This window comes from Bactrocera latifrons, unplaced genomic scaffold, assembly GCF_001853355.1.
Source record: "Bactrocera latifrons isolate USDA-ARS-PBARC rearing strain unplaced genomic scaffold, ASM185335v1 scaffold_67, whole genome shotgun sequence".
NCBI classification, from domain to species: Eukaryota; Metazoa; Arthropoda; class Insecta; order Diptera; family Tephritidae; genus Bactrocera; species Bactrocera latifrons.
The window spans coordinates 1334428-1358129 of record NW_017537345.1 but is presented as its reverse complement, the minus strand read 5'-3'; the positions used below and the strand labels follow the sequence as shown (position 1 = coordinate 1358129).

Sequence of the window (23702 nt, the reverse complement as noted above, 5' to 3'; positions counted from 1 at the left end):
GATCGTTTCAGTTTGCTGAATAGCTATAAGTCGGATTTACTTAAATCAAACATCTTTACTTCAGCTTTCATTCCAAAATAATTGCACCGGCTTGGCGGCCAAGAATGAATCAAGGCGATTTTTGATACCCTGCCACTCTTCCAATAGTTTTTAACTGAAAATTACTGTCTCATTTGTAGTCTGAAAATCTCGGTGTTTTCCAGTAATAGTTCGCTTGAATTTGAATAGTTCTTACCGATAGCGTTCTTCATTAATGGCTTCACCCAACTCTAGAATAGCATATTACAGCACGCCCTTTTTATTCCAACAAATACATATGGAGCATATCTTGTCATCATGAATATTTGCCTTTTACGTTGAATAGTCAGTTTAACCAGGTTTCAAATAYGATTTTTTGCGTTTGCCGTAAGGTAATAATTTTTCAATACCAGTCACAATACACTAAAAAAAACGACAAATTAAAGTAATGATTTTAACGCCGACAAAAACTACTACAAAGATAAATTATATAAAATTATTATTGAAATGTTCACGCGACATAAATGTATTTAGAAAATGGTATACCAAAAATTTCATGGTAGCTGGGTATTTTTAATTTTGTGATGTTGGCAACCCATGTCCTTCATTGACATTCTACTGGTTATTTTGTGTTATTTGTACATTTTTTCCAAAGTTCGTGTGTAATACCGTCTATCAAAAATTGCAAAGGCTGAGAAAATTATCTTAAAATTACCTAAAAACAAAATGCCGAAAGACAGAATTACAATAATTGAGCGCATTAATAACACGTTATGAAATTGGCCCTTAAAATCTCAAATCCAATTGGTAATTGAGATCAAAAAATTTGTGAAGAAATCCTTGTTCTAGCGCTGCCCTTCGGKGCGTTATCTGCAGTCTGCGGCGCCTGCAATGAGCATTGCAATGGGTCGTATAAGGAACAAAAAAATTTGGCTCTATTTCGATAGAATATCAGATTATGCAGCACGTTGTAARAATTGTAAACTTAATCTGTCTTGCAAGCACACTTCAGCTAATTTGGTGCGTCACCTGTATTACAAGTAGGTCGTTTGCAATTAATAAATTGCTCAAATACATTACCCAATGTTGGTGGCCCTATTCGTCCACAATTTTATCAATTCACAGACACCATGTTGATGCGAGCTACTATGGTGCAGAACAAACTGGATTTCTTAAGCATAAACGTGGAAGAATAAATCAAAGATCTGGTGTTGCGACCGATATTTCGCCTCCATATCTAACACCAGTCGTCACAACAAATGACACTTTTGATCCACTTGAAGAAATAAAACAAGAAGTTGTACCCTTGAAACTTGTGCGTTGCGATAGATCCGACGAAGATCCTGATGTTGATGATGACACGGTATAATAATTTTGACATATGACTTCATTAATATTTAATATATTCTATATTAACTACTTGCAGTGTTCAGCGCATGAATATCAAGGACCAAGTGCGTCTATGTCTTCACCATTACAGCATACGCCGTCTACAGATGGTTCAAATGAAGATATAAGCTGTGGTTATGCCATCGATACACATCATGCTAATGAAGAGGAGTCAATTAGCAAGCAGCTATTTTTGGACAACCCACATTTTAAGGAAAAACTTAAAGCAGAAACACGATATTTTAATGAGATGGCTGAATTAGCACGTGCTAAAAGAATTATGATCGAATTGCAAAGTAAGAAGCTGATGTTAGAAATGGAAACTATGCGTTCCAGCTGACTAGGCCTTTTCCATAGAAAATGCGTTATTAGCAGTTCCATAATATATTGCTTAACATGAGTGTTATATAAAATTTAATGTTTGGAATTTACATGTATTTCCCCCTTTTAATATAAACATATTAAACTTTAACTATATTAAACTCAACTAAGATCATATGTATTTTTTTTTAAATATTTTTATATTATTATTTTCACTAAATGCTGGAGGTCGACGTCTGTACATTAGGCATATCAATATTCACATGGTAAGCGGTATCGTTTGAATTTATGTTTAGTAAACGATCCAACTCGATTCGAGCTTTCTTAGCCTGCAATGCTGTAAAATATTTTTGCATACGATAATAGCCTGCTTTTTCTTTAAAGTATTCAGTTTCCATWCGTAAGCGTTCTTCATTTAATTTCCGTAATCTACTAGTACCAGTTGACATTTTAAAAGTTCGATCTGGTGATTCATCAAAACTGGAAGCAGCGGATAAAGGTCGTGCCATAGGATAATTATGCATCATCTTAAAAAAAAAAAACAAAAGGTATATATAAGTTTTAAAATACACATTAAAAATAAATATATATTTAATTCGTACATTAGGATCAAAGGGATCTTCATCACATATAATTTGACCAGCCTGATCCTCCTCTATTATATCATCGAATGTAGTGTGGTCCTTTTTCATATTCCCATCATTGTATTCTATTGTGAATTCTCCATTTTCACTACGCCAATTATCCTCCTCATTGTCGTATTCGTAGTCATCTGTTTCTTCACAAGCATCCTAGCAATAATAAATATCCCATATTCATTAGGAAAAAGCTGCAGTTTACAATTAAAACGAAAAGGCTTTAATGCTAAAAAAAAAACTTACATCTAATCCTAAATTTCGTCTTCGTCTTCTATCGCGTTTAACTGGAGGAGCCGACGCTATTGCATGTGTTGTTGTGAGGTGTGTGCGTATATCTTTACAATCCTTATCATCAAAGACACTTTTACACATCGTACATTTAATTTTACCATCTTCTGTGTGCTCACAATGTTCCCATATTAAAGTGTCATCAATTTCTGCAGCCTCTTGCAATAATTCACCGAACACACGCGTTTGTGTGACAACCCCGTGCATGCGATGTAAGTGTCGTTGCAAATTACTTGTGCCTTGAAAGGATAGATTCTTTTTACAAAAACTACAACGCACGACATCGGGACCAAGCCGTGTACAGTATTTCCAAACAATGCTTGTTGCCGCCGTAGATCTTCTGCGCCGCTGCGCAGCAGCATCTTGATCATTCTTCAAATCTGCTATCGCGTTATCTTCATCGCCTACATTATTTAGCCTTGCCTATTTAAACGTATTCATTAAAAAATTTAATTAATATAAAGAAAAGCGGGCTCACTGTTTCACTCTCTACACGTCCAACGATATTGTGTCTACGTTGTAAATGTGTTATTACATTCGCTGTGCCATGAAAACTCATAACTTTTTTACAAAGTTTGCATCGAATTGTGTGCCTTGAAAGTTTCTCACAATAATTCCATACATAGCTGCTTCCCTTTCGTTCTTTGCGCATACGCCTTCCTTCAGAATTGTTTTCATCTTTCACTTTAATCAGTTCATCATCGCAACTGTTCATTGTAGAGTCTAGTTGATTGGATGAAATAACTGCCACGAATTCTTCTGCATCATCCATAGTCTTTGCGCGACACAATTCTCTACTGGTAATTACGTCTGAGTGTTTACGCCTTAAATGCTTTGTTATATTTGCTGTATTTCCACCGCCAAAATATAATAATTTATCACACAAGTGACAACGTGCGTATCGATAATCTTCTTTGGTACAATACTTCCATATAAAACTACTGCTTGGCCGACCTACTGCACTGACAGGTGCACTTTCTTGGGTATCCTGTAAAAAAAAAACATTCGGTTAAGAGAAACATTTATGTTTTCCAATAGCTAGATATTTTTACCCCTATATCGGTGCTCCTGTTAATATCGTGCGCAGCAAACAAATGTCGAGCCAAGTTGCTGGTTTGTTTGCTTACACTGCTTCCACAAATTAAGCACTCTAATGAACCGTTACTGCTATTCTCTAAGTGGCGGAAGTATTTCCATACAAAGCTGGACTTACGTTTCTTACAATTTCCAATATTCACATAATCGTCTGTTGACTCCGGTTCAATGTGTTCACCATGAATGGATATATTTGTAAGCTGCTCTATGTTCGTTTCTTCAGCAGAATCAATTTCCATTTGTTTGATTTCCCCAGCTTACGCTGCTTTGAGAAAATTAATGCTTTATATCACCTAATTTAATCATATAAGCCCAACAATTGTAAATTAAGCTAGCCCATCATCAAAATACAAAAACTTATTTTTGACATTTTAACAATTATTATCGATGTACATATATGCAATATCTGTGGCGCAGACTCCAAAAATAGTGTATGTATTGAGATGCATTAATGTGTCTAATTTTTATATAAATATTCTTAAGTATTATAAAATGTTGCATTCCATTTTTTTTTCTAAGATTTGTATGTTTATTTTCAAATCATTGATTGTTTTGATTATCTCAGCACGATACGTATAATAAATAGTGCGTTCTAATTTGTCATATTTCGTAAAAAAAAAAGATTAAAAATCTTTGTAATAAAAATGCAACCCTGGTTGGAAACTCTATTTAAAAAGGTGAATAGTATTTTCACCAAAGTTTTTGACATATAATTTATTGTGTTTTTAAAGTATTAACAGCTGAGCAAGGTCTTTTGTTTACACGTTCGTTGTACTATAAGAACATTAATACATTATAAATAAAACAACTAAATTATAAATTCATGAATTATGTCTACGGTGAGTGCCGATTATGAAGATCAACAAACCGATATAAGTTTAGGCGTGCGAAAAAAAGTCAGCATTGTATGGCGATATTTCGAAAAGTTAGACAGGTTGCGAGTGCGTTGCAGACTATGTCGGCATGAGCAAAACTATCAAGGCACAACAGGAAATATTTTGCGGCATTTGAAAAATAAACATAATATTGACGCCACTCTAAAAGGGCAACAAGCTAATCCCAATATGGCTAGTAAATTCGTAAAAGAAATTGAGGAAAAGTCAAACGGCAGAACGGCGGACGAGGTAGGTTGTACGTGATATAATTGTTATGTATGCCTAACAATGCCCTATACAGGATTGCAGCGAAAGCGATTTTCTTAAAATAGAACCCACAGATGTAAGCTCCTCAAGTCGAAGAGTAGACGATGTAAAAAGTAAAGAAACACTTGGCGAAGAACTGGATCCATATACGGATAATGCGTTGGTAAACAATTTATTCGTAATATACTGCTGCTATTTAAAATAATTGATAAAACTCTTTCAGTTTTATAATTATGTTGAGGATCCCACGGGTAAGAGCAATGTTTTAAACTTAGACGGAAACAAAAAATTGTCCGCTGAAGAAGAGCGAATAATGGCTGAAATAGAATATTTCCGTGAAAAGGCTGGATACTATAGGATGCAAAAGAATCTCGTAGCGTTACAAGCAAAAAAGATTAAACATGAACTTAAAAATTTATAACGATTTTGGATCGTTAAAATTTTCTGAAGTTATCCACCTTTGAAAGCACAAATAGTTTTAGTTTTTTCAATATTATTATACAATGAACTAGAATAAGTTTAATCGTTAAATTATGTTTTCGTTTCTGCTTTTGTATTCATGCCTCAATATATTTTTATATAAAAGAAATATGAGAATCGCTTAAACCAATAGCTTTAGTAGTTATTCAGAAATTCTGAATTTTATTTCCTTTAAGTCAATTATTCAAATAAGACGGTAAGTACTAATAAAAAGTGCTAAAATTTAATAAGAAATATCGAAATATAAAGTAAAAGAAATTTTCCAACTACAAAAATATATGTAGCTAAACTTTCGAGATAAAACTCGTGTAACACACACATTTTTTCCGCACCGTGTATTTCTCAAGCTGATTTAATTTGAAACGCCCTGTGTTTATTTAGAATYCAGAGATGTGTAGGTCAATATTTATTTATATTTACAATTTTTTTGTTGTGTAGCATCTTATTGTGAAACATGGGTAAAAAAAGGCTAATTTCTTTATTAAAAGTGTAAAAAAGTCTCACAATTTTTATCTGTAGAACCTGTGCAAGATGTGAAATATATTCCACATAAATCAAAGGCAGAGGATAAAAGTTCAGTGTGGTATTATTTTCTGGTTTCTGCTTGTGGAGGACCGACCGCTCAGTGCAAAAGCTGCAATAAAGTATTAAAGACTTGTTTTGGATCTACCAAAGGACTCTTAACACATTTAAAAGTATATTAATGTAAAAAGTACACAATATGGTACTTAATACTAACATCTAATTATTGTTATTTAGTACCACAAAATCGAGTTGGAGAGAAAGCCAGACAAACCGCCTCAGAAGGTAAGTAATTCATACACTTGGAATGACTACATATTTCTTCATTTAAGTGGTGTACAAAGACAATTCTTTTACTTCTAAACTTGTATGCAAGGGATGATTTAAATGAGATTTGCTGTAATGAAAATAGTAAATAGAAGCTTTGCAAATCCGATTATAATATTGCACTAGCATTGCATACCTTAAAATGTCGGAATATAAGAATGTATTACTACTAATAGTTTCTAATTGTTTATTTGATAATTATATAAAGTATTTATTTATTATTTTAGAAATCCGCCAAAATAGCTCCGCTGAAGCCAAAGTATGAAATAATTAATGGAAAAATAGCTCCACCAAGTCCCACTCGAAGTAACAATTCCTCAATGGCTTTCGACGGTGACATAAGTAACTTATACGAACGACAAATAGAGGTATGCAGTGTTTGTACCCAATATCATATTATTTTAACTTTTATTTATTTACAGTTTGTCGATGGATATCTAATCGACAATCCATTTGTACATGAAGATATTGATCAAAATTTTGAACAAAAGCCGCCGAAGATGCCGAAACGCGAAGATTCTTATCAAAGAAACCGTAATTTAGAAGATCTAAAAATCCGCGTGGAAATTCAATGTATGCGAGCAAAAACAGCGTATTTCAAAAAACAAATGGAGAATCTAGATATAGAACGATCCGTTATGTTATTAAAAGCGAAAAAGTTGGAGTTGGAAGTGGAACAATTGCGAAAAGAGGCGCAAGAAAACAAATTGCGAGTCGGGCCAAAATGATTCCGAACCAATAGTAATATAAATATATGTATTATAAAATTTATATTTTGTAAACTAGTACCAACTAATTTCAATTTAAATTCGTAAATTAAGTACAAAATTCACTATGAATTATTATTTTAACCAACACACTTCACAGCTAATTATTAACTCCATTATTAAACACTTTGAAGTTGATTAATTGGTAGGTTGAGACTTAAAAGTAAATATTTAATAGGTAGGCACATTTTTACCTATATTGTCATATTAACGTAGATTTTGTTATTTCGTTTATGATAATAATATTATACAACTTTTCGAAGTCCATATATAATTAAATACATATGGTAAGTGATAATATTTGTGTTTTTTTACATTGTATAAATACATACATTATACATATGTATAAGTATGTGCTTGAAGTAATAATGGTTTAATTTTATTCATGTTTTATATATTTTATATTGTTTTGGTTATATTTGTTTCATTTTTATAGTGGGTATATTTTGAGTTTGCCATGAATTTCATAACACCCAGAAGTAAACGTCGGATACCCTTTAAAATATATATATATAAATGATCAGTATGATGAGCTGCAACAATTTAGATATTTCTATCTGCCAGTCCATTTGTCCGTATATACGTGACTACTATAATGTATAGTATAAGAATCGAGTTCTTATATGGTATCTTTTTTATTTGAAAAGGATATTAAAGCGTCTGTGCAACTGAATTTAAGATTTTCCTTGTTTTTTAACCAACAGACATCATAAAAAATAAATACGCAGTTTAATTGGAGAAATTGTCATTTCTAATATTCAAAATATTCCTATAGGTATGTATATATACAAAAATAAGTATAAGTAACATAAATGCGTGGCCAGGAGAATGTTGAAGCTTATTGGTTTGCTGGTGCAATTGCCAATACCACTGCACAAATCATAACACATCCAATTGATTTGGTGCGAATGTTGGTTCAGTCAAATGCTAAAAAAGTATCGTCACGTGATATTGTTAAAGAAATATTGGAAAAACAAGGTCTAAGGGCTTTAAACACTGAGCTCTTAAACTAATATTTGCTTAATGAATTACAGGAATCTTGGGTTTCACCTTTAGCTTGCGAACTGCAACTCAAAGACAAATTGTCTATTCGATAATGCGTTTTGGTYTCTATGAAATGGGAAAACGTGCAGAAAGCTCGGAACATTTCTTTCATAAAGCCACAGTAGCTGCAGAAAGTGGATTGGTCGCAGGTTTCTTTGTCACGCCTTTCGAGAAAATGAATGTGCGCATGTGTACAGATATTATAAAATCGCCGGATAAAAGCCGAAAGTACGTGAAATTTAATTGAATATTATTTTTATGATTTTGGATTTATCACCTGCAGGTACTCATCGATCTTTAATGGAGTCATAAGTTCGTATAAAAAAGGTGGATTATCGAAAGTGTACAGATGCGCCTTTATATCCTCGGTGCGCGGAATGCTTATGTCAGTGGGGCAGTTGGCGATTTATGATGAGGTYACTCGATAGTGATTGCTTACATATAAAGTCATTACTAATTTTCATTTTATCCATTTCACTCTACAAATATTTTGTCTCAAAGCTGAGAGAAGTATTTTTCAAGACGGAGCGATTTAAGGAAAACTGGCATTCATGCTTTATGGCTTCATTGATWGCGGGTGGGGTAACCACAATAATAATAACACCCGTCGAAGTGGTTAAACTAATATTTATGGATGCAAAYAGATATCAATATCGCAGTAGTTTGGATGTAATGCGTATGCTTGTACAAGTCCACGGTTATAGGGGATTTTATCGCGGAATATTTGTTTCTTTTCTGCGAATTGTGCCGTCTACTTTGTTAACTTATTTACTCTACGAGTGGATATGTCTGGAATTCAATTTAGGCAGTTGAGTATTAAAATGTGTCGCTTCCGAGCAAAACAAATAACAGTGCTTGAACAGGTTGTTTTAGAGATTAGTTTTTTRAAAAGCCACACCAATGGGTAACCGGAACGGAGCCGAAATCGTGCCAAAATTATTTCTGGAATGTTTTCTGCTTTTACAACAACAACAAAAATATTTATACTACAATATTAAAAACAAGCCAAAAATAAAAATCACATTATTGTTAAGTAATTTTATGAGTTGTCCTTATTTAGAGCACACTACATTTGTTTATAGAAAAGTCAGAAAACCGTGAGCTATGTGCAACTTTGAGCTATCCTAGCTAAGAGTGTCAAACGAAATTTTCTGTTATTTCTGAATATTTGAAGTAATATTTTTAAAAATAAAATCTATTAAACCACGTACTTATTTCACACACATATATCTAAGATATTTTATAAACAATTCAATAAACGGGAATGGCGCATAATACGGATAGCACCAATGACTTGGATAAATTCCAAAGAGAGGACCCTGATGACCGTTCAGCAAATGTGCCAACTTCAAATCCATCGCTCTACGACAAATCACAATCGCTAGTAGATATCGCGAATAATACGTTTAAAGAACTATGTCGTACTTTAGAGAACGAGCAATCCAAATTAATGGAATTAGAAGAACGGCGCAAAAAACTCCAAGAAGAAATGCTACGTCTCAAACAAGAAATTGAGGAAGAGAAACATACATACCGCCTTAACTTGGTAGAATCTTTAACAGAGAATGCGGAGGCAATGAGCGCGAAGGGCATGGAAACTGATGAAGGTGAGGGCAATATAAGCACAAATATACACCGAAAATCAATGTTATGGTTCTACGTTTGAAATTTTGTACAGATTCAGGCTCCGAAAGACAAAACAAATTGTATACGTGTTACGAAGCTGATGAAATAGCTAACGCTTCAGGCACATCACCTGTCAGCTATTCGGCTGATGAGGATGATACCAAGCATCCCAATGAGATTGCGCGCAGTATCCAGAAAAAACTTCAGAGCGTAGTTGCAGAGTGTGTTATTGAACAATGTGCTTATGATGAGCCAGCGCTTGAGGTATGTGTATTTGTGGAATAATATTGTTATCTTTTTTTCTTATTGTATTTTAATATTTTTAGACCGAAATTTTGGACAAACCCTCTACTTGAAGACGGTGCATTTTTATTTATGTATACTTGTATTTTTTAAATCCACAAACATTTTGTTGAAGAATTGTATATTTTATTTCTTAAAATATTTACAACAAATTAAACAGCATCTATTTATTTTGTACAAAGATTTTGTGGTTCAATATCTTTTCAAGTGCGTTGTTAAGTTTGCCAAAATTTGCGCTTTCATGAGTGTATGGAGAATGTTGAAGTTGATATTTGAAAGTATCTAAAATAGTTCTAACGATCTAAATAAAGAAAAGTATATAATTGATCCGCCTTGAAAATATCAGCATTTACTTATACGCTTACCTGAATGATTTCAAAATCTAGCTTATGAGTGATTATAACTTCCATCAACACAGACGTAAACTTATTGAGAAATGAAATTAAATGTGGAGCGATTATTTGTAAGTCAATTGGCAAAATGCAAATCAAGTAACATTTATGCATTTCCTAAAAAAATTAGTACTGAAAATAAAATATTTCTATGTCTATCAAGTTCAAAACGTACCAGTAAGAATTTCTGCGAAATTTCTTTCTCCTGCATTAACTTATATGACTCCACGTTAAGCATAGTTAGAATGCTTTTAGCCCACCGAAAAATTGTGTAGGAATTATTGGTTGCACAAATATTTCGGCAACGTTCTATCGATGAAGGAATATTTAGGCCAGCTTCGCAACAAGCTTCGATTTCCTGTTGGTTTATTGCAAAATATGCCGCCATTTTAGAGACTTGTTGCAAATTACATAGTGATATCTGACTATTGGAGGCCATTGTTACATTTTTAATGGCTTTTTCCATTAGATCATCGAGTTGGCACCACTACAGAGAGAATGGCAGTTAATTGAAATATAATTTTTAAATAGAATATATATGAATATATTACATTAAAACTGCTCAACTCTTTACAGAAGTTTAAACATTTACGTAAACATTCCCAAACATCTGCTGCTGCCTCTGCACAGTCTATAAAATCAATATCTTTGATTGCTGACTCGTATATAACACCATGTATATTTTGTTCTTGAATGTATGCAAAATTCTGTAGGAAAATGTATAATATATTTTATAAAAAAAAGTTTATAATATCTGTTTCCTGGTTACATACACCACTTTTCAATATCACTGCAAATATAAATATACCAATTCGTTTGCAGGTAGGCTCGTGGCTTTCGCGTACAGTTAGACCCACGGATAAGCAGAAATTAACCCATCGTCTTGGAAGCGTTTGACTCGAATATTGCAACTAAGATGTACAACTTTACTTGTTGATAATATGTCTTCATACAATTTCAATTCAACTATGTGAAGAAMAAATTCTTTTTAAATTACCTCTAAATATCTCACGAATCCATGCAAGGAACCCAACTCTTTTTTCCATACATCCTTCTTAAATTTGTTTTGGTAAAATTCAAACACAATATTTGCCACATTTGATATATTTATAGGAGTACGTTCTCGTAGGATACTGTTTGCATTCCTTTGAATATTTTCATTTGATAAGCGATAAATTGTTGGCGCAGCATTAATCTCGCACAATAAGATGATCACATTTGCAAATACCTTTTTTTTTTAAATAAATATGTTGTTAAATGTTGAATATATTATTAGCTGTAACCTCATACTTCATAAGATTCTTGATCTTCTCCACCGAAAATCCAGTGCCGGTTTTGTTGCAACAGGTCGTAGAGGATCGGTAATTGTATTTCCAAAGCATTTCTGTATGAACCAAAATGTTCGCTATTTAGAGGCACATTATCCAAATCCTCCTTTAAAGCCGGAAGGAAGCATGATGAAATTGATTCTTTTAGATATTTTAAATGTTCGGCAGAACAAGACATTTTAGTTTTACACAATGTACTGTTTTATTTTCATATACATATGCATGGTATTTTGTTTACAATCATCTTATCTAAGGGTACGCATACACTGCACTATTTTTCATGTCATAACATTTACGTAAAAAATTTTTTAACCCAGCATAAGGCATCGAAAAAWGGTTTAAAATTTGATTTTATTTTTAATCCTCGCTGAAGTATTTTAACGAAATTTTTATAACATCCATAACTATTTAAATAAAAAAATATTTTGGTAGGATTTCCGAATATCTCCTATCGACCACAATCACCAACCTAAAACAATGAACACATTCCACAACTACAAAGTAGTCCACATTTTGACTTGTGACGTTGTTGTTGTGGTATTTCAGCCGTCCGTCGTAGTTGTCATATGATCAATTTTCATTGAGGGCCAAGAATAAAGAAATATGCTGCGAATTTGTGCATTTTTAATGTTCTGCTTTTTAGCAGGTGAGTAATCGAAAAATAATTCATAGAAATTACATAGGTCCAGCATTCAAAACATGAAATTTTCTAATGGGTGGAGAATACGTGTTATTGATTTTATGTGAACAGCACTGGTAACTTATGAAATAAAAATATTTCCTTCTTTTGTTTTTTAGTCAATGCCGATGGTAGTTTCTACGTGTTAAATGCACCAGAATCGATATCCTTCCAACGCATACAAACTGTTCTGCCAAGTGAACAAGTAGGCGATGTTATCAAGGCAGCAAGAGGTTGTGATGTATCGGACACTGCTGACTTTCCTGGTCTTGTGATCAATGATCCCTTCGGATTACCACAGAAGGCTGCCGTTGTAGATGTAATCGGTTTGAATGAACTTCCACTGAGCGAGGAGAATATTAGCTATAAAATTGATGGCAAATCTGTCCCAGCCTCATTGGATGACCTAAAACTTACTTCGAACGAAGATCCCTCAGACTGTGACATTAACATTTCAAATTTTAAGGAAAATGTACGTAAATTGTTATTACATATACATTTATTAAATCGAATTATTTTTACTAAATCTTATTCCAGGAATTGGCCAACTGCGTCTTAAAATCCAATAAAGAGTTCGTTTACGCCAAAATCGATGTATCCAGCTTAAAAGATGATGCAGAGAAATCAAAAGTAATTTCAGAGTTTACCAACGAACTTGTAAATCTACAACGACAAATCGAAGGTGATGCATCGTCTCAATCATTGTTAGCTGTAATTGTGAGCCATGAAGATGACAAAAACAGTAACTTGTCACGTAGACGACGTGAAACAATCGCTGGATCAACTACTGTAAGTTTATATAATGACTAAAAAGTGAACATCTAAAGTGAATATTTAATTTCAAACAGAACACATACAACCTTGCTGCCTACTATGACCAAAATTACCCAGTCATTTTCAACATAATTCTGTGGTTCATGGTTGCTTTGGGTCTTTCATTATTGGCCGTTTGCTACGCAATTGCCGATATGGATCCCGGCAGAGACTCGATTATTTACAGAATGACATCTACAAGAATGAAGAAAGATAACTAAATAATTATTTCTTTATAGCGAATATTGTTATTACATATACTCTAAATTTATTCAAAATGTTTCAAAACCACCTACCAATCAGCAGAGTATATAAGAAATAATTGTAAATGTTAAAAATGAAAGTATTATAATATTTTGAAGGTTATTTTAACGAAGTAGCGGTTCCATAGAACGAAACTAATTGGAAAATTCATTATTTATCCCATCGTTCTTTTTGGGATTTTTTTTTTCCTACCTCTAAGTAATGCAAGTGTGTGTGTGTGTTGTTTACTTATTCAACATCTTTAAGATTAATTAACGAGGTAGTGCATGTACTATATATTCCACAAGTCAATGTTTAGTGGTGGTTATTAAATAAATACCTAAACAGAAATTCATTCAGTTTTATTTTTGAGCAGTTTTTATAAAAGCATCTCCAATGTGCTACGTTAGGCGATTTTTATGACTTAATAAATTGAAATGTTTTTTCATATAATGATTCCGATAAAAAAAAATGTAGAACGTGAAAGTTAGAAATGGAAACCTTATTGAAATGTAAGTGGGAACATGAGTCATCAGCCATAATAATTTTGTATAGAAATCTACGAATGTTTTGGTTATTAGCGATAATAACATTGTAAGTAAATTTAAAGACATTTTATTTGGAATGGCCAAAACCGTATAAAGGCAAATAAGGAGTTAAAAATATCATGAGTTCATATGWAGATTAGTGAAAGCGTAAAAATCGCACATATCGGACATCGCATGCTTAGGTATGTTCAAACAAAGACTTTATTCGCCCATTTGTAGGTATGTCGACGACGAGGAAAGACGAAAGGACTGCGATGCTCCTGCTAAAATAAATTACCATTTCAAACGGAGTTAGATCGCCGAAACAGCCCTACGGCGGGTAAAACACCGGTCAAAGTAGAACCGACAGTCGGGGAACCGCTAATGATCAAGTTGCATGCTTTGTGCTCTTAGAAAACATGATATGACAATAATAATAAAGTTATTTTAGTTTTCACAAGCCATTGCTATTATTTCGAACACAGTTGTATATATTTATATATACATATGTGTATGTTATGATTGCGCTGTAAATTATTTTATTATCAGATAATTAAGTAAAAATAAATTGCTGTTATACAGGGTTGAATATTATTTRTTTCTAAAATTATGTTAATATTGACAAATAAATTTAAAAAATTTCAACATATTATATAAGTGGAACTCACAACAATTATTRCTCTGAACATTAATTTACAATGAATAATTACATTTTTTATATCTGTTCCCTTGTCCACTGACTGTATTTGGTCATTATTTTCCTGCAGATGTCGCTGTGAAACCATACATTCCTGCAAATATGTCTTTCAGATATTTGTTTTTGTTCACATGTCAAAAATAAACGTGTATCAATTTATAGAAATAAGTACGGGTTTTTAGTGGTTTTGATTGTATGGAAAGTTATTAAATTTAAGAAAATACCCAAATGACGCCCACTACAGCAACTAAAGATGAAACCGAAGCATCACATTCAACTTCAGTACAAAAGAAAAAACCACCGAGTGTTACACCAATAGGCGCTTTCGCGTCAATCGAAGAATTTGCAAAAGTCGGTATTGGCAATATATTTACTATAAGAAAAATATTTTATTCTGGAAATTTTATTATAGAATGGTCTAGTTGAAATTGTAGAAGCTACGAAAGCTGTAAATTCTTTTCCACAAGGAGCCGCACGTGATTTATATTGCGCGTATCCGGCATTTGGTAAAATTGTCGATGCACAGTCGGACCGCATATTTGGGCTGATGTCTAAGGTGTTGAAATGGCAAAATATTAAGGGTAACATACAACGGTGAGTATCAGTGTTATTTTTAAAAGTTTCTTGGTATAATATTTGTTAATATCTTATAATATAATATTTACAAAAAATATTTTTAGCCGCCAGCAAGATGAACAATTCGAAATGCTTCTGGAGTGTAATGATGCTATAATGGAACGTTTGAATTCAAATTTGGATGAATTAGCCGGTATAAAGAAAAACCCGCAAACTATTGTGGTAGAGTCCCACCTAAATATACCCAACAATATACCCAAATCTGGCTCAGGTGCTGGTAGTTGGAATTTAAAGAAAAATGAACAATCACCATTAGCTGCACGTTTAATTACTGCAAAGAATATTGCAAGACCACAATTAAAATTTAAAGTTGTGGTGGATAATAGTGCTTTAACGCCGTTTGTACCAAGAATAAAAGATAAACCGAATTCGTTAAAACCGTTAGCCGTGTTACCCGAGTATGATGAAAGTGGCAATATTGCCAGGTACATTTTAGCTACATTTTGTTGTGAATGATTTTTTTTTTCAGTTATATGTTTTATAAATTACAGTTATTTACATCCGTATGAGTTTGAATTGATGAAATGGGAAGTAYCCGCCGCTCAACTGTCACGCACAAATCCAAAGGAGCCTAAAAAATTAGATGACACAGAACTGCTTTACGTGGATACTGTGCCAAAATTGAATGCCGCGGTTGAAGAGTTGCGTAAACAGCGTGAAATTGCTATTGATGTGGAACACCATTCTTATCGCACATTTCAGGGTTTTACCTGTCTTGTACAAGTTTCCACACGTAACAAAGACTATCTTTTTGACGCATTAGAACTACGCGACGAAATGCACATATTAAATACGGTATTTACGGACCCAAAAATTGTTAAAATATTTCACGGCGCTGATATGGACATTGAGTGGCTGCAACGTGATCTTTCCTTATATATAGTTAATATGTTTGATACGCATCAAGCGGCTAAAGCTTTAAATTACGCGAGATTATCATTGGCGTATCTACTCAAACACTACTGTGAACTCGACGTCGATAAAACGTTCCAATTGGCTGATTGGCGTATACGTCCATTACCAAAAGAGTTGGTATCATATGCACGCCAGGATACACATTATCTTCTCTATATATTCGATCGTTTAACCAATGATTTGCTCGACGCGGGCAATCAGCACTCCAACTTGTTGCGTAACATTTATCAACGTAGTACTGAAATCTGCAAAAAACGTTATGTAAAACCACATGTAACAGCGGATTCACATATGGATCTTTATCGCAAGTCAAAACGGGTTTTCGATAATCGACAATTGTACGCATTACGCGAAGTTTTCCAATGGCGTGACAACGTTGCGCGACAGGAAGAYGAAAGTTACGGTTATGTCCTACCCAATCACATGTTATTGCAGATTTCCGAGAGCTTGCCGCGCGAAATGCAAGGCATACTTGCTTGCTGCAATCCCATACCGCCATTAGTTAGACAAAATCTCCACATATTACATCAAATCGTGCTGCGGGCGCGTGAACAGCCACTGGTGAAGGTGAATATATATACATATATAGATATCTGTTAAATATTGAACTTCATATGTAATCAATTTATTTACTGAATTCAATTTCAATTTCAGCCTGTTTTGGAGACGGAAGTAATCCATCGCGTTGCCAGCAATAACACTAAAGATTACAATAGCAAATTATATTGTCCACATGATCTCTCGCATAACGAAGAGTTCCGTGATGATTTGCCAACACTGCTGAACTTCCGCAAAAACCCACTACTGCCCTCACCAACTAAGGCTAACGTAAAGATGGCGAAACCAGCATTGAGTATTTATGAAACACCAGAGCCTTCGGAGGATGATGTAAGCATTTCGATAAATGATGAATGTTGAACAATTTATATTTTTATCGTATCTTAATAGGATGAAGATCAGCGAAAACAAAAACATCTACATAGCAACATAAAATTCGTCAGCCCATATCAACGTTATTTGGCTATGCTACCTTTAATAGAAAAAGAAAAGGCTGAAGAAGCGGCACGCATTGAAGCAGAAAATAAGAAACGTCAACTCTGTCCGGCTGTCAAACCACTGCCTGCACAAACAGCGGTAAAATATACATTTAAATTATATTAGTTTATTCAATTCATATATTTAAAATATATATATATATTATGTTAAATTCGTATTTCAATTATAGACCGAATTTAAAGTTGAGCCTMCGGACGACGGTGATTACAGCATGCCGATAAAAGAAATATTAAAACGCACACATGAAGAGGCGATCGCGAAAAAGGCACAGTCAAAAGAGTCAGAGGAACCTAAAGCGAAGCGTTTCAAGACCGATACACCATATGACGATAAATTGAAATTTGTTAATTTACCGCCGACTAAAAAGGAAATGCGACTGGCTAATAAACAAAAGGCCGCCGAAACACAAAAGCCCGCCGCTACCAATGTGGCCGCCGACAAATTAAACAATTCGGTGCACACAATTCGAGATGACTCTGATAGTGGACCGGAAGAGGCACCATCCACATCACAAGCTCAAATGTCACAATCGAATGCCAATCAGCAACAAAGACAAGGCCAAGGTGGCAAAAAGAAATTTAAAAATAAGAATATAAAAAATCGTCAGAATCGTAACCAATCCTCAAGCAAGCCGATTGATGTGCAAAATTTCGACTACAAAAATGTGGATTTCCGAAAATTCCAAGGCGGTGCACAACGCGCTAAAGGCATGGAGTTGAAGCCACAATTTCATGGAAAAGTATGTCTTGTAAATTGATTGCGAGTTAAATTTATTCACTAAATGTTTTCTTTGTTATATTTTCAGAGCAATTCAAATAAGGCCAATAATAAGAAGTTCAATAAATTATTCACATTTAGCAATGTCAAAGGTAAAAAATAGTAACATGACTTTATTAGGACTATATAGCAATTTGTTTGATCAACTACATTAGAAGTCTTGGACGTAGGGTAACATGAAATTCATTTTTTTTTAARTTTAACTTAATAAATTACATTATCTTTAACAAACTTCAACAAGCTTAAATGTATTTGTCTATTTTATATACATATGTATTTTATAAAATTACCCAAGGGAGCAGTGTGAAAATACTTTTGCTGAAATTTTATATCTTCTTAAATTTAAATATGTATGTACATTACTATACTACATACTACTAGGTAATAAAATATAAGATTTTGAATAAACTTACTTACAATTGGGAATTTATTGCATATATACCTATAGCTGCTTAAACATTTTATCACCTTCCCTGTCCATACAGTACTCGACAACTGCATAGACAACCAGTAGCCTACGTTCTACGCCTCTTTTGTGCTTATCTGTGATCAAAGGAAAAAGTGCATCATGCTTGGAAAGACGATCAATGAGCTCGGTGAGAACGCCGCCCGAAAATACCTGCAGTCGATCCCAGGTAGTTTTTCGTATGCTATGGAAAATCGCAAAATTTTTCAATACTGAAAAAAAAACTAAATATTTTACTTAAATTCACTCACAGACAACACTGATATAGTGGCGCCAATATGTCTAGATGATCCTTGTTGGGATTTCCAAAAGCCTTACCGTTGTCTATGAGCACTAAGCGCTCYTCGCGTGTCTCATAGTGATGCCGGTCGCCATTTTGTATGAGATAATCAAAAATTGCGGCATCAATGAGGTCCAATAAACGCATTGTTTCCATTTTATCTTTTAGCGGCCTATAAGGAATGAAGCCAATAATATTTTAACGTACAGCCAAAATATGCATAAAATTGTAATCAAATGCCACTTGCTACATTTTTGCTCACTTGCAATAGTTCATATCATCCTCCCAGGGCGCACGTTTATCCTCTTTGTAAGTACGTTGCCAAGGTGAACGCCGTTTTGCCAAAGAGCCCGRCACGATGTATATGAGAACACCCTCTATGTTATTCTGCTCATCACCGCACACAGTCTCCTCTTCGTTACAGTAATGACACTTGCCGAATAGGCAATATTGTTCCGTACCATTCTCCGTTTCAGTGATTGTCATGGAATTCTTCAGCTCGCTATCACCTTTGTCATAAATATCTGTCTTCAAATTGACGACACGTCCCACCACAATAGGTGTCCACCTGAAGTCGAGTACAGCGCCTAAATAAAATGCGTATACTTCCGCAGTGTGACGATCTTTGCCTGCATAAACGGCGCCTTCGATTACTGCATCACGCTCATACCATTGCGGTTTGAAGATCACTTTTTGTTTATTCGCCAAACGTATGAGCAATTTGAGTTGTGTACCTTTTGCCAAATTTGTGACTTTTGTTATCGGTTCTAGGCGCAATGTTTGCAGCAGTTGAGCCATGGAGGTATCGTAGATTGGATATATTTCATTTTCTTGTGGCCACTTGAATCGAAAAACGGTTTAATAATATAAACTAGGAAAAAGTAATGAAAATTTGTGGCTTGCAATAATTACCCAGTTGGCAATATCCCACAGAACGGTTGCATTTTCATATGGCGCTGGTTTATAGTTTTTCAACAATTTATTACGGTACATAAAAAGTCGGGGATTCCGATTTAAATACACAGGATGAAGTTCACGAATTTTCTGGCGTATCATATTTTCCAACGCCCGCGTGCTGCTTACATGCGGAGCTTCTTCAACGTTAAGATAATACATAAAATACAAATTGGCGCCAGCTACTACGCACACGAGTATGACCAGAGCAACAATAATGCCAACAGTGCGTTTATTTGCAGCCATTGTCGCACTAATTTTGTTAAGTTATTGCTAAAATTGCAAAATTACGTTTCAGCTATATTTAAGGAAATAAAATTTAATTAATCATTGTCCACATGCGTTGTTGTTAATTATCATTGTGATCTATCTGYTAGTGCGGCGCAGTCACTCACCTATCAACAAAATGTATCTCACTCTCGGAAACTGATTCAGTGAGCAATTTTTATTGGGAAGAGCTCACACATATGTAAATATGTGTGAATGTAAACTAGACGATAAAAATGTTTATTTTTTGTTTTGACCAACAAATCACAAATGACGGCAGAATGCTTCGTGTTGTCATTGGCGTTTCGCTACAGAATCGCGTCTTTATTTTTGTAATATTTGTTGATATATTCTGCGCGCCGTCATCACAGASAGCGTCATTACATGCAAAATTTGCCGGCAGCTGCTCTATTTGGTGTTGTAACGTCGCTCTTTGTTGTTGACAAAGTCATCAGCGAACGGCTATTAGCAACAGCAACAACGATAGGTATCACAATTTTCTTTTTTAATTATGACCCTTAAAATTTTCGCAACTTTCCCGCACTTTTGTTTGTTCGCCTCTAATTTTCCTTGGCTGGCATACATGAAGGTGAAGTGTTAARCGTTTCAAATAATTTATTTTTAATTCAATCTTAAATTTGGCAATGAAGGCCTGTAGAAATTGCGCTTATTGGTGTTTTAATTARTTTTATACTATAAAAAAATACACGTTGTCAAAAGACTGACGATTACTTTTATATTAGTTTATAGTATATTGTGTTTTTGGTTGGCCAAACTCCTCTACCATGTTTTTACCAGTGCTTTGTTTTTAATTTCAAAAATATAAAACTTTATTTCGATGTATGCTTTATTAATATCCCGCATTTTATTAATTTATCATAAGCACGCAGATTTCATCCATTTTTGGAATCACTTTAGCAAATGGTTATATAAATTTAGCAGGAATGTAGCTTGTGCGGATGAAAATATTATATAACAACGCGGTTCCATATATTAACATAAATTTGTTTGCACATACATTCCAATTTTTAGAAGATTAATGTGGGTAAATAACACGGTTTTTCACAATCATTACATTAATTTTTCCACATAGAAATCCATTCCAAACTGATCAAAAATATTTCAAAAGCACTTTGCCTGCACAAATAAATATTTTTTTTTTTGCTTTCCTTAAATTTTAATATGCCACATGTTTTGCGTATCGTTGAGAACGTCTAAATGCGTTAACGTGTGGCAAACTTATGTGCCTTGGTTTGCTATATCCGTCGCGTATACTTGCCGTTGGGCTTTGGGCTCATTTGCCATTGTCTACGCCGTCGTTTTCGTTTTGTTTTGATTTTGAAATAACTCATTAATTATGGCACTTGACTTCAATTAAATTAAATTCTATTGTAACGAAATTTTGCGAATGTCCGCTTAGTTGTTGGCAAGACAAAACATTAATGCGTAYGCAACAGCTGCCGCAGCGCACCTTTGACTAATGCAATGACAATTTGTAATTGGCAAACACAAAACAGAACATACTGCCGGGTGTAATGTCGTTGCTCATGGCCAACAATCTTTACGTCGTCTAGTTTTGTACATCCCCTTTCAGCTGTAGTATACACACTTCTTTGCCTGTCGTTGTTCTAGAATATAAGCATAAAATTTGCTAGATTATAGGTATACAGAATGTTGTTTACATTTGCTCTTATTACGTTTACAACACCTGTCTGTGGATATTTTAGGCCGTGGCGAAAGTACTATGACGATGAGGGGTCTACAATTGATGCGTACCGGTAGCGGTTTGCAGAGACCTGTGCGCGCCAGAATATTTCCTCTCAGAAGATACTGCTCTTAATTATTCAGCTCAAACTACAAGCAGCCAATTATTTTCTATGAGAACAATTTGTTTACATGTTCCTTTTTCCTTTTTACAACGTTTGTGTACCTCATTGAACCGTATCAATGTGCCGAAAATAAATGTAAACTTTCGCAACAAGTCAGCTGTTCTTTGTTTTGATTGTGAACAAGCTTTTCAATGCTGCCATATTTAATAATTTTTTTTTAACAAATAAAGTCACAAATTGAGAAATAGAATTCTTTCGCGAAAAATTATTCGGTTGTAAAAATTGTACGAGATAATATTTTATATGACATGGATTCAATAATGATTTCTCTATCATTCTAGATATGGATTGATATAGTTCTTAATATTTTGTAAGTAAATTATTGCGATGCATGTAATACTTGCTTATGTGACTGATTGGGCCTAACAGTTTTGGAATTTATACGTGGAAACTATTTTTTTGCAACGAAAGGCCCTTACATTCTTTAAAGAATGTTTAGACCATAGATATTTACCTATATTTTTGGTAACCAATCTTTAATATTAGAGCTACGATAGGCCGTGCATAGATTAGAGTAAATGTCCGTCTTTCCGGAATAGTTTCCAACGAACAGGTTTTYGCGCAAAATTTAAATTAAAAAGTCTTACTATATTTTACCCACATTATTATTAACAACATCTGACTGATTCCACACATATTAGTTTTTAAACATACTGGCAACTCTGTTTCCAGTTCCGCTTTACTCAGTTTCCGCCGCCTTTTTGAACGCCGTGCATTTACTTTCGTGTTTGCTGCAAGAAATTTGTGAAAATTGTGCTTTCTTAGTGAAAATTAAAGAAATTAAATAATTAAWCAAAATTAATATAGTGTTACATTTACATAGTTTACAATGAAGATAAGATTTGTCTAATTAGTATATTTTATAAGATAATATGGTTAGGAGGCTTAGTCAACCGAGTGTGCTGCGCGGCTGCAATGGCAGGATATTGCACCAGCGCATGAGTGGCTTCTTAAAATGCCATTTGAATACATACAGCATATGCTATAGATGTATAGTATACCTAGCGGAAAGCATTAAAGGTGTGCAGTTAAATGGAAGCAGCTTCAGTTAAAGATATCAAAAGTAAGTCTACAAATTTTCTAAACATTTTGTTGCAATGTGTATATGAATGTACGTAGCAAGAAAGCTGACAACAGCGCTATCTAGTTTTTATATTTTGCTATTGCATACGTCAAAAATTAAAACGTTTGCATATTTGTCCTTTACTTTTGTGATTTTTCAAAGTTTACATACATATGGTTAAGTTTTTTTTATAATATATATAGTTTTTATACTCTTGCAATATGTTGCTACAAAATAGATTAGTTTTCTTCAGCTAACGGTTGTACGTATCACTTAAAACTAAGGGAGGAGATAGGGTTATATATATTATATATAATAGATCAGGATGACGGGAAGAGTTAAAATCCGGRTGAATATCTGTCTGTCCGTCAAGATAAGTTGTAACTTGAGTACAAATAGATGTTTTAATGAGATTTGGTACACATGTTCCTTGAAAGTAAGACGCAGTTCATAAACATATGTATGAGCGTAAGCGGGCCACTCCAACGCCTACAAAACGCAATTAACCGAAAACATATGAAAAGTCATAAATAAGCACTAAATTAAGATATAGARCTGTAATTTGGGACAGGSCATCGCAGTAGCAAGGGGTACTTGTGGGCTAAAAAAGGCTTAAAGCCACATCGATAAGGTCAGTTTGTTGATTTTGGGCTTTAGCCTTTCATACAATATGCTCGAYAGAACTTTATATGTGATGTTGAGGAGACTTATGMCACGGTAGTTGGCGCAGTTTGTRGGGTCTCCATTTTTGTGGATTGGG

General features: G+C 34.0%; 10 protein-coding genes across 16 annotated transcripts; 7 read left to right on the top strand and 3 right to left on the bottom strand.

Moving 5' to 3' along the window:
• The first annotated feature begins 637 nt into the window (after positions 1 to 637).
• LOC108975563 lies at positions 638 to 1898 on the top strand. Of its 2 annotated transcripts, XM_018944122.1 has the most exons (3): positions 638 to 1058; positions 1144 to 1381; positions 1445 to 1898. In XM_018944122.1, exons 1-3 carry the CDS (start codon positions 910 to 912, stop codon positions 1745 to 1747), a joined length of 690 nt encoding a protein of 229 aa, XP_018799667.1. In that variant the 5' UTR covers positions 638 to 909; the 3' UTR covers positions 1748 to 1898. The 2 variants fall into 2 exon arrangements, with proteins under 2 accessions (XP_018799667.1, XP_018799666.1); XM_018944121.1 differs by having other exon boundaries at positions 891 to 1381.
• On the bottom strand, positions 1875 to 4155 carry LOC108975562. Its single transcript, XM_018944120.1, has 5 exons — positions 3707 to 4155; positions 3133 to 3642; positions 2610 to 3077; positions 2331 to 2519; positions 1875 to 2255 (listed from the first exon to the last, which is right to left on the bottom strand). Exons 1-5 carry the CDS (start codon positions 3986 to 3988, stop codon positions 1944 to 1946), a joined length of 1761 nt encoding a protein of 586 aa, XP_018799665.1. The 5' UTR covers positions 3989 to 4155; the 3' UTR covers positions 1875 to 1943.
• A 337-nt stretch (positions 4156 to 4492) lies between these two features.
• LOC108975573 lies at positions 4493 to 5476 on the top strand. Its single transcript, XM_018944139.1, has 3 exons — positions 4493 to 4873; positions 4926 to 5054; positions 5115 to 5476. The coding sequence occupies exons 1-3, from the start codon at positions 4580 to 4582 to the stop codon at positions 5310 to 5312; spliced, it is 621 nt and encodes a 206-aa protein (XP_018799684.1). The 5' UTR covers positions 4493 to 4579; the 3' UTR covers positions 5313 to 5476.
• Positions 5477 to 5764: 288 nt separating this feature from the next.
• LOC108975604 lies at positions 5765 to 7266 on the top strand. The gene is made up of 5 exons (XM_018944203.1): positions 5765 to 5829; positions 5891 to 6066; positions 6131 to 6178; positions 6448 to 6588; positions 6643 to 7266. The coding sequence occupies exons 1-5, from the start codon at positions 5826 to 5828 to the stop codon at positions 6946 to 6948; spliced, it is 675 nt and encodes a 224-aa protein (XP_018799748.1). The 5' UTR covers positions 5765 to 5825; the 3' UTR covers positions 6949 to 7266.
• Positions 7252 to 9041, top strand: LOC108975603 (mitochondrial dicarboxylate carrier-like). Of its 3 annotated transcripts, none has more exons than XM_018944200.1 (6): positions 7252 to 7274; positions 7763 to 7965; positions 8022 to 8259; positions 8315 to 8447; positions 8533 to 8839; positions 8895 to 9041. In XM_018944200.1, the coding sequence occupies exons 2-6, from the start codon at positions 7800 to 7802 to the stop codon at positions 8909 to 8911; spliced, it is 861 nt and encodes a 286-aa protein (XP_018799745.1). In that variant the 5' UTR covers positions 7252 to 7274; positions 7763 to 7799; the 3' UTR covers positions 8912 to 9041. The 3 variants fall into 3 exon arrangements, with proteins under 3 accessions (XP_018799745.1, XP_018799744.1, XP_018799746.1); XM_018944199.1 differs by lacking the exon at positions 7252 to 7274 and adding an exon at positions 7383 to 7613 and having other exon boundaries at positions 7692 to 7965; XM_018944201.1 differs by lacking the exon at positions 7252 to 7274 and having other exon boundaries at positions 7383 to 7965; positions 8533 to 9041.
• An 85-nt stretch (positions 9042 to 9126) lies between these two features.
• LOC108975605 lies at positions 9127 to 10094 on the top strand. Its single transcript, XM_018944204.1, has 3 exons — positions 9127 to 9638; positions 9710 to 9921; positions 9984 to 10094. Exons 1-3 carry the CDS (start codon positions 9296 to 9298, stop codon positions 10011 to 10013), a joined length of 585 nt encoding a protein of 194 aa, XP_018799749.1. The 5' UTR covers positions 9127 to 9295; the 3' UTR covers positions 10014 to 10094.
• LOC108975602 lies at positions 10071 to 12111 on the bottom strand. Of its 2 annotated transcripts, none has more exons than XM_018944198.1 (7): positions 11643 to 12111; positions 11350 to 11580; positions 11126 to 11263; positions 10904 to 11059; positions 10528 to 10839; positions 10326 to 10385; positions 10071 to 10261 (listed from the first exon to the last, which is right to left on the bottom strand). In XM_018944198.1, the coding sequence occupies exons 1-7, from the start codon at positions 11856 to 11858 to the stop codon at positions 10124 to 10126; spliced, it is 1251 nt and encodes a 416-aa protein (XP_018799743.1). In that variant the 5' UTR covers positions 11859 to 12111; the 3' UTR covers positions 10071 to 10123. The 2 variants fall into 2 exon arrangements, with proteins under 2 accessions (XP_018799743.1, XP_018799742.1); XM_018944197.1 differs by having other exon boundaries at positions 10326 to 10469; positions 11643 to 12110.
• Positions 12112 to 12198: 87 nt separating this feature from the next.
• On the top strand, positions 12199 to 13766 carry LOC108975584 (renin receptor). The gene is made up of 4 exons (XM_018944158.1): positions 12199 to 12326; positions 12479 to 12831; positions 12897 to 13148; positions 13208 to 13766. The coding sequence occupies exons 1-4, from the start codon at positions 12284 to 12286 to the stop codon at positions 13391 to 13393; spliced, it is 834 nt and encodes a 277-aa protein (XP_018799703.1). The 5' UTR covers positions 12199 to 12283; the 3' UTR covers positions 13394 to 13766.
• A 103-nt stretch (positions 13767 to 13869) lies between these two features.
• On the top strand, positions 13870 to 18188 carry LOC108975582 (exosome component 10). Its single transcript, XM_018944153.1, has 9 exons — positions 13870 to 13927; positions 14710 to 14990; positions 15052 to 15233; positions 15320 to 15700; positions 15767 to 16757; positions 16845 to 17078; positions 17139 to 17324; positions 17416 to 17985; positions 18052 to 18188. The coding sequence occupies exons 2-9, from the start codon at positions 14868 to 14870 to the stop codon at positions 18124 to 18126; spliced, it is 2742 nt and encodes a 913-aa protein (XP_018799698.1). The 5' UTR covers positions 13870 to 13927; positions 14710 to 14867; the 3' UTR covers positions 18127 to 18188.
• On the bottom strand, positions 18110 to 21933 carry LOC108975583 (glycosaminoglycan xylosylkinase homolog). 3 transcript variants are annotated; one of them, XM_018944154.1, is made up of 6 exons: positions 21688 to 21933; positions 20119 to 21618; positions 19682 to 20021; positions 19032 to 19609; positions 18741 to 18941; positions 18110 to 18673 (listed from the first exon to the last, which is right to left on the bottom strand). In XM_018944154.1, exons 3-6 carry the CDS (start codon positions 19967 to 19969, stop codon positions 18466 to 18468), a joined length of 1275 nt encoding a protein of 424 aa, XP_018799699.1. In that variant the 5' UTR covers positions 19970 to 20021; positions 20119 to 21618; positions 21688 to 21933; the 3' UTR covers positions 18110 to 18465. The 3 variants fall into 3 exon arrangements, with proteins under 3 accessions (XP_018799699.1, XP_018799701.1, XP_018799700.1); XM_018944156.1 differs by having other exon boundaries at positions 20119 to 21641; positions 21699 to 21933; XM_018944155.1 differs by having other exon boundaries at positions 21699 to 21933.
• Positions 21934 to 23702: the final 1769 nt, after the last annotated feature.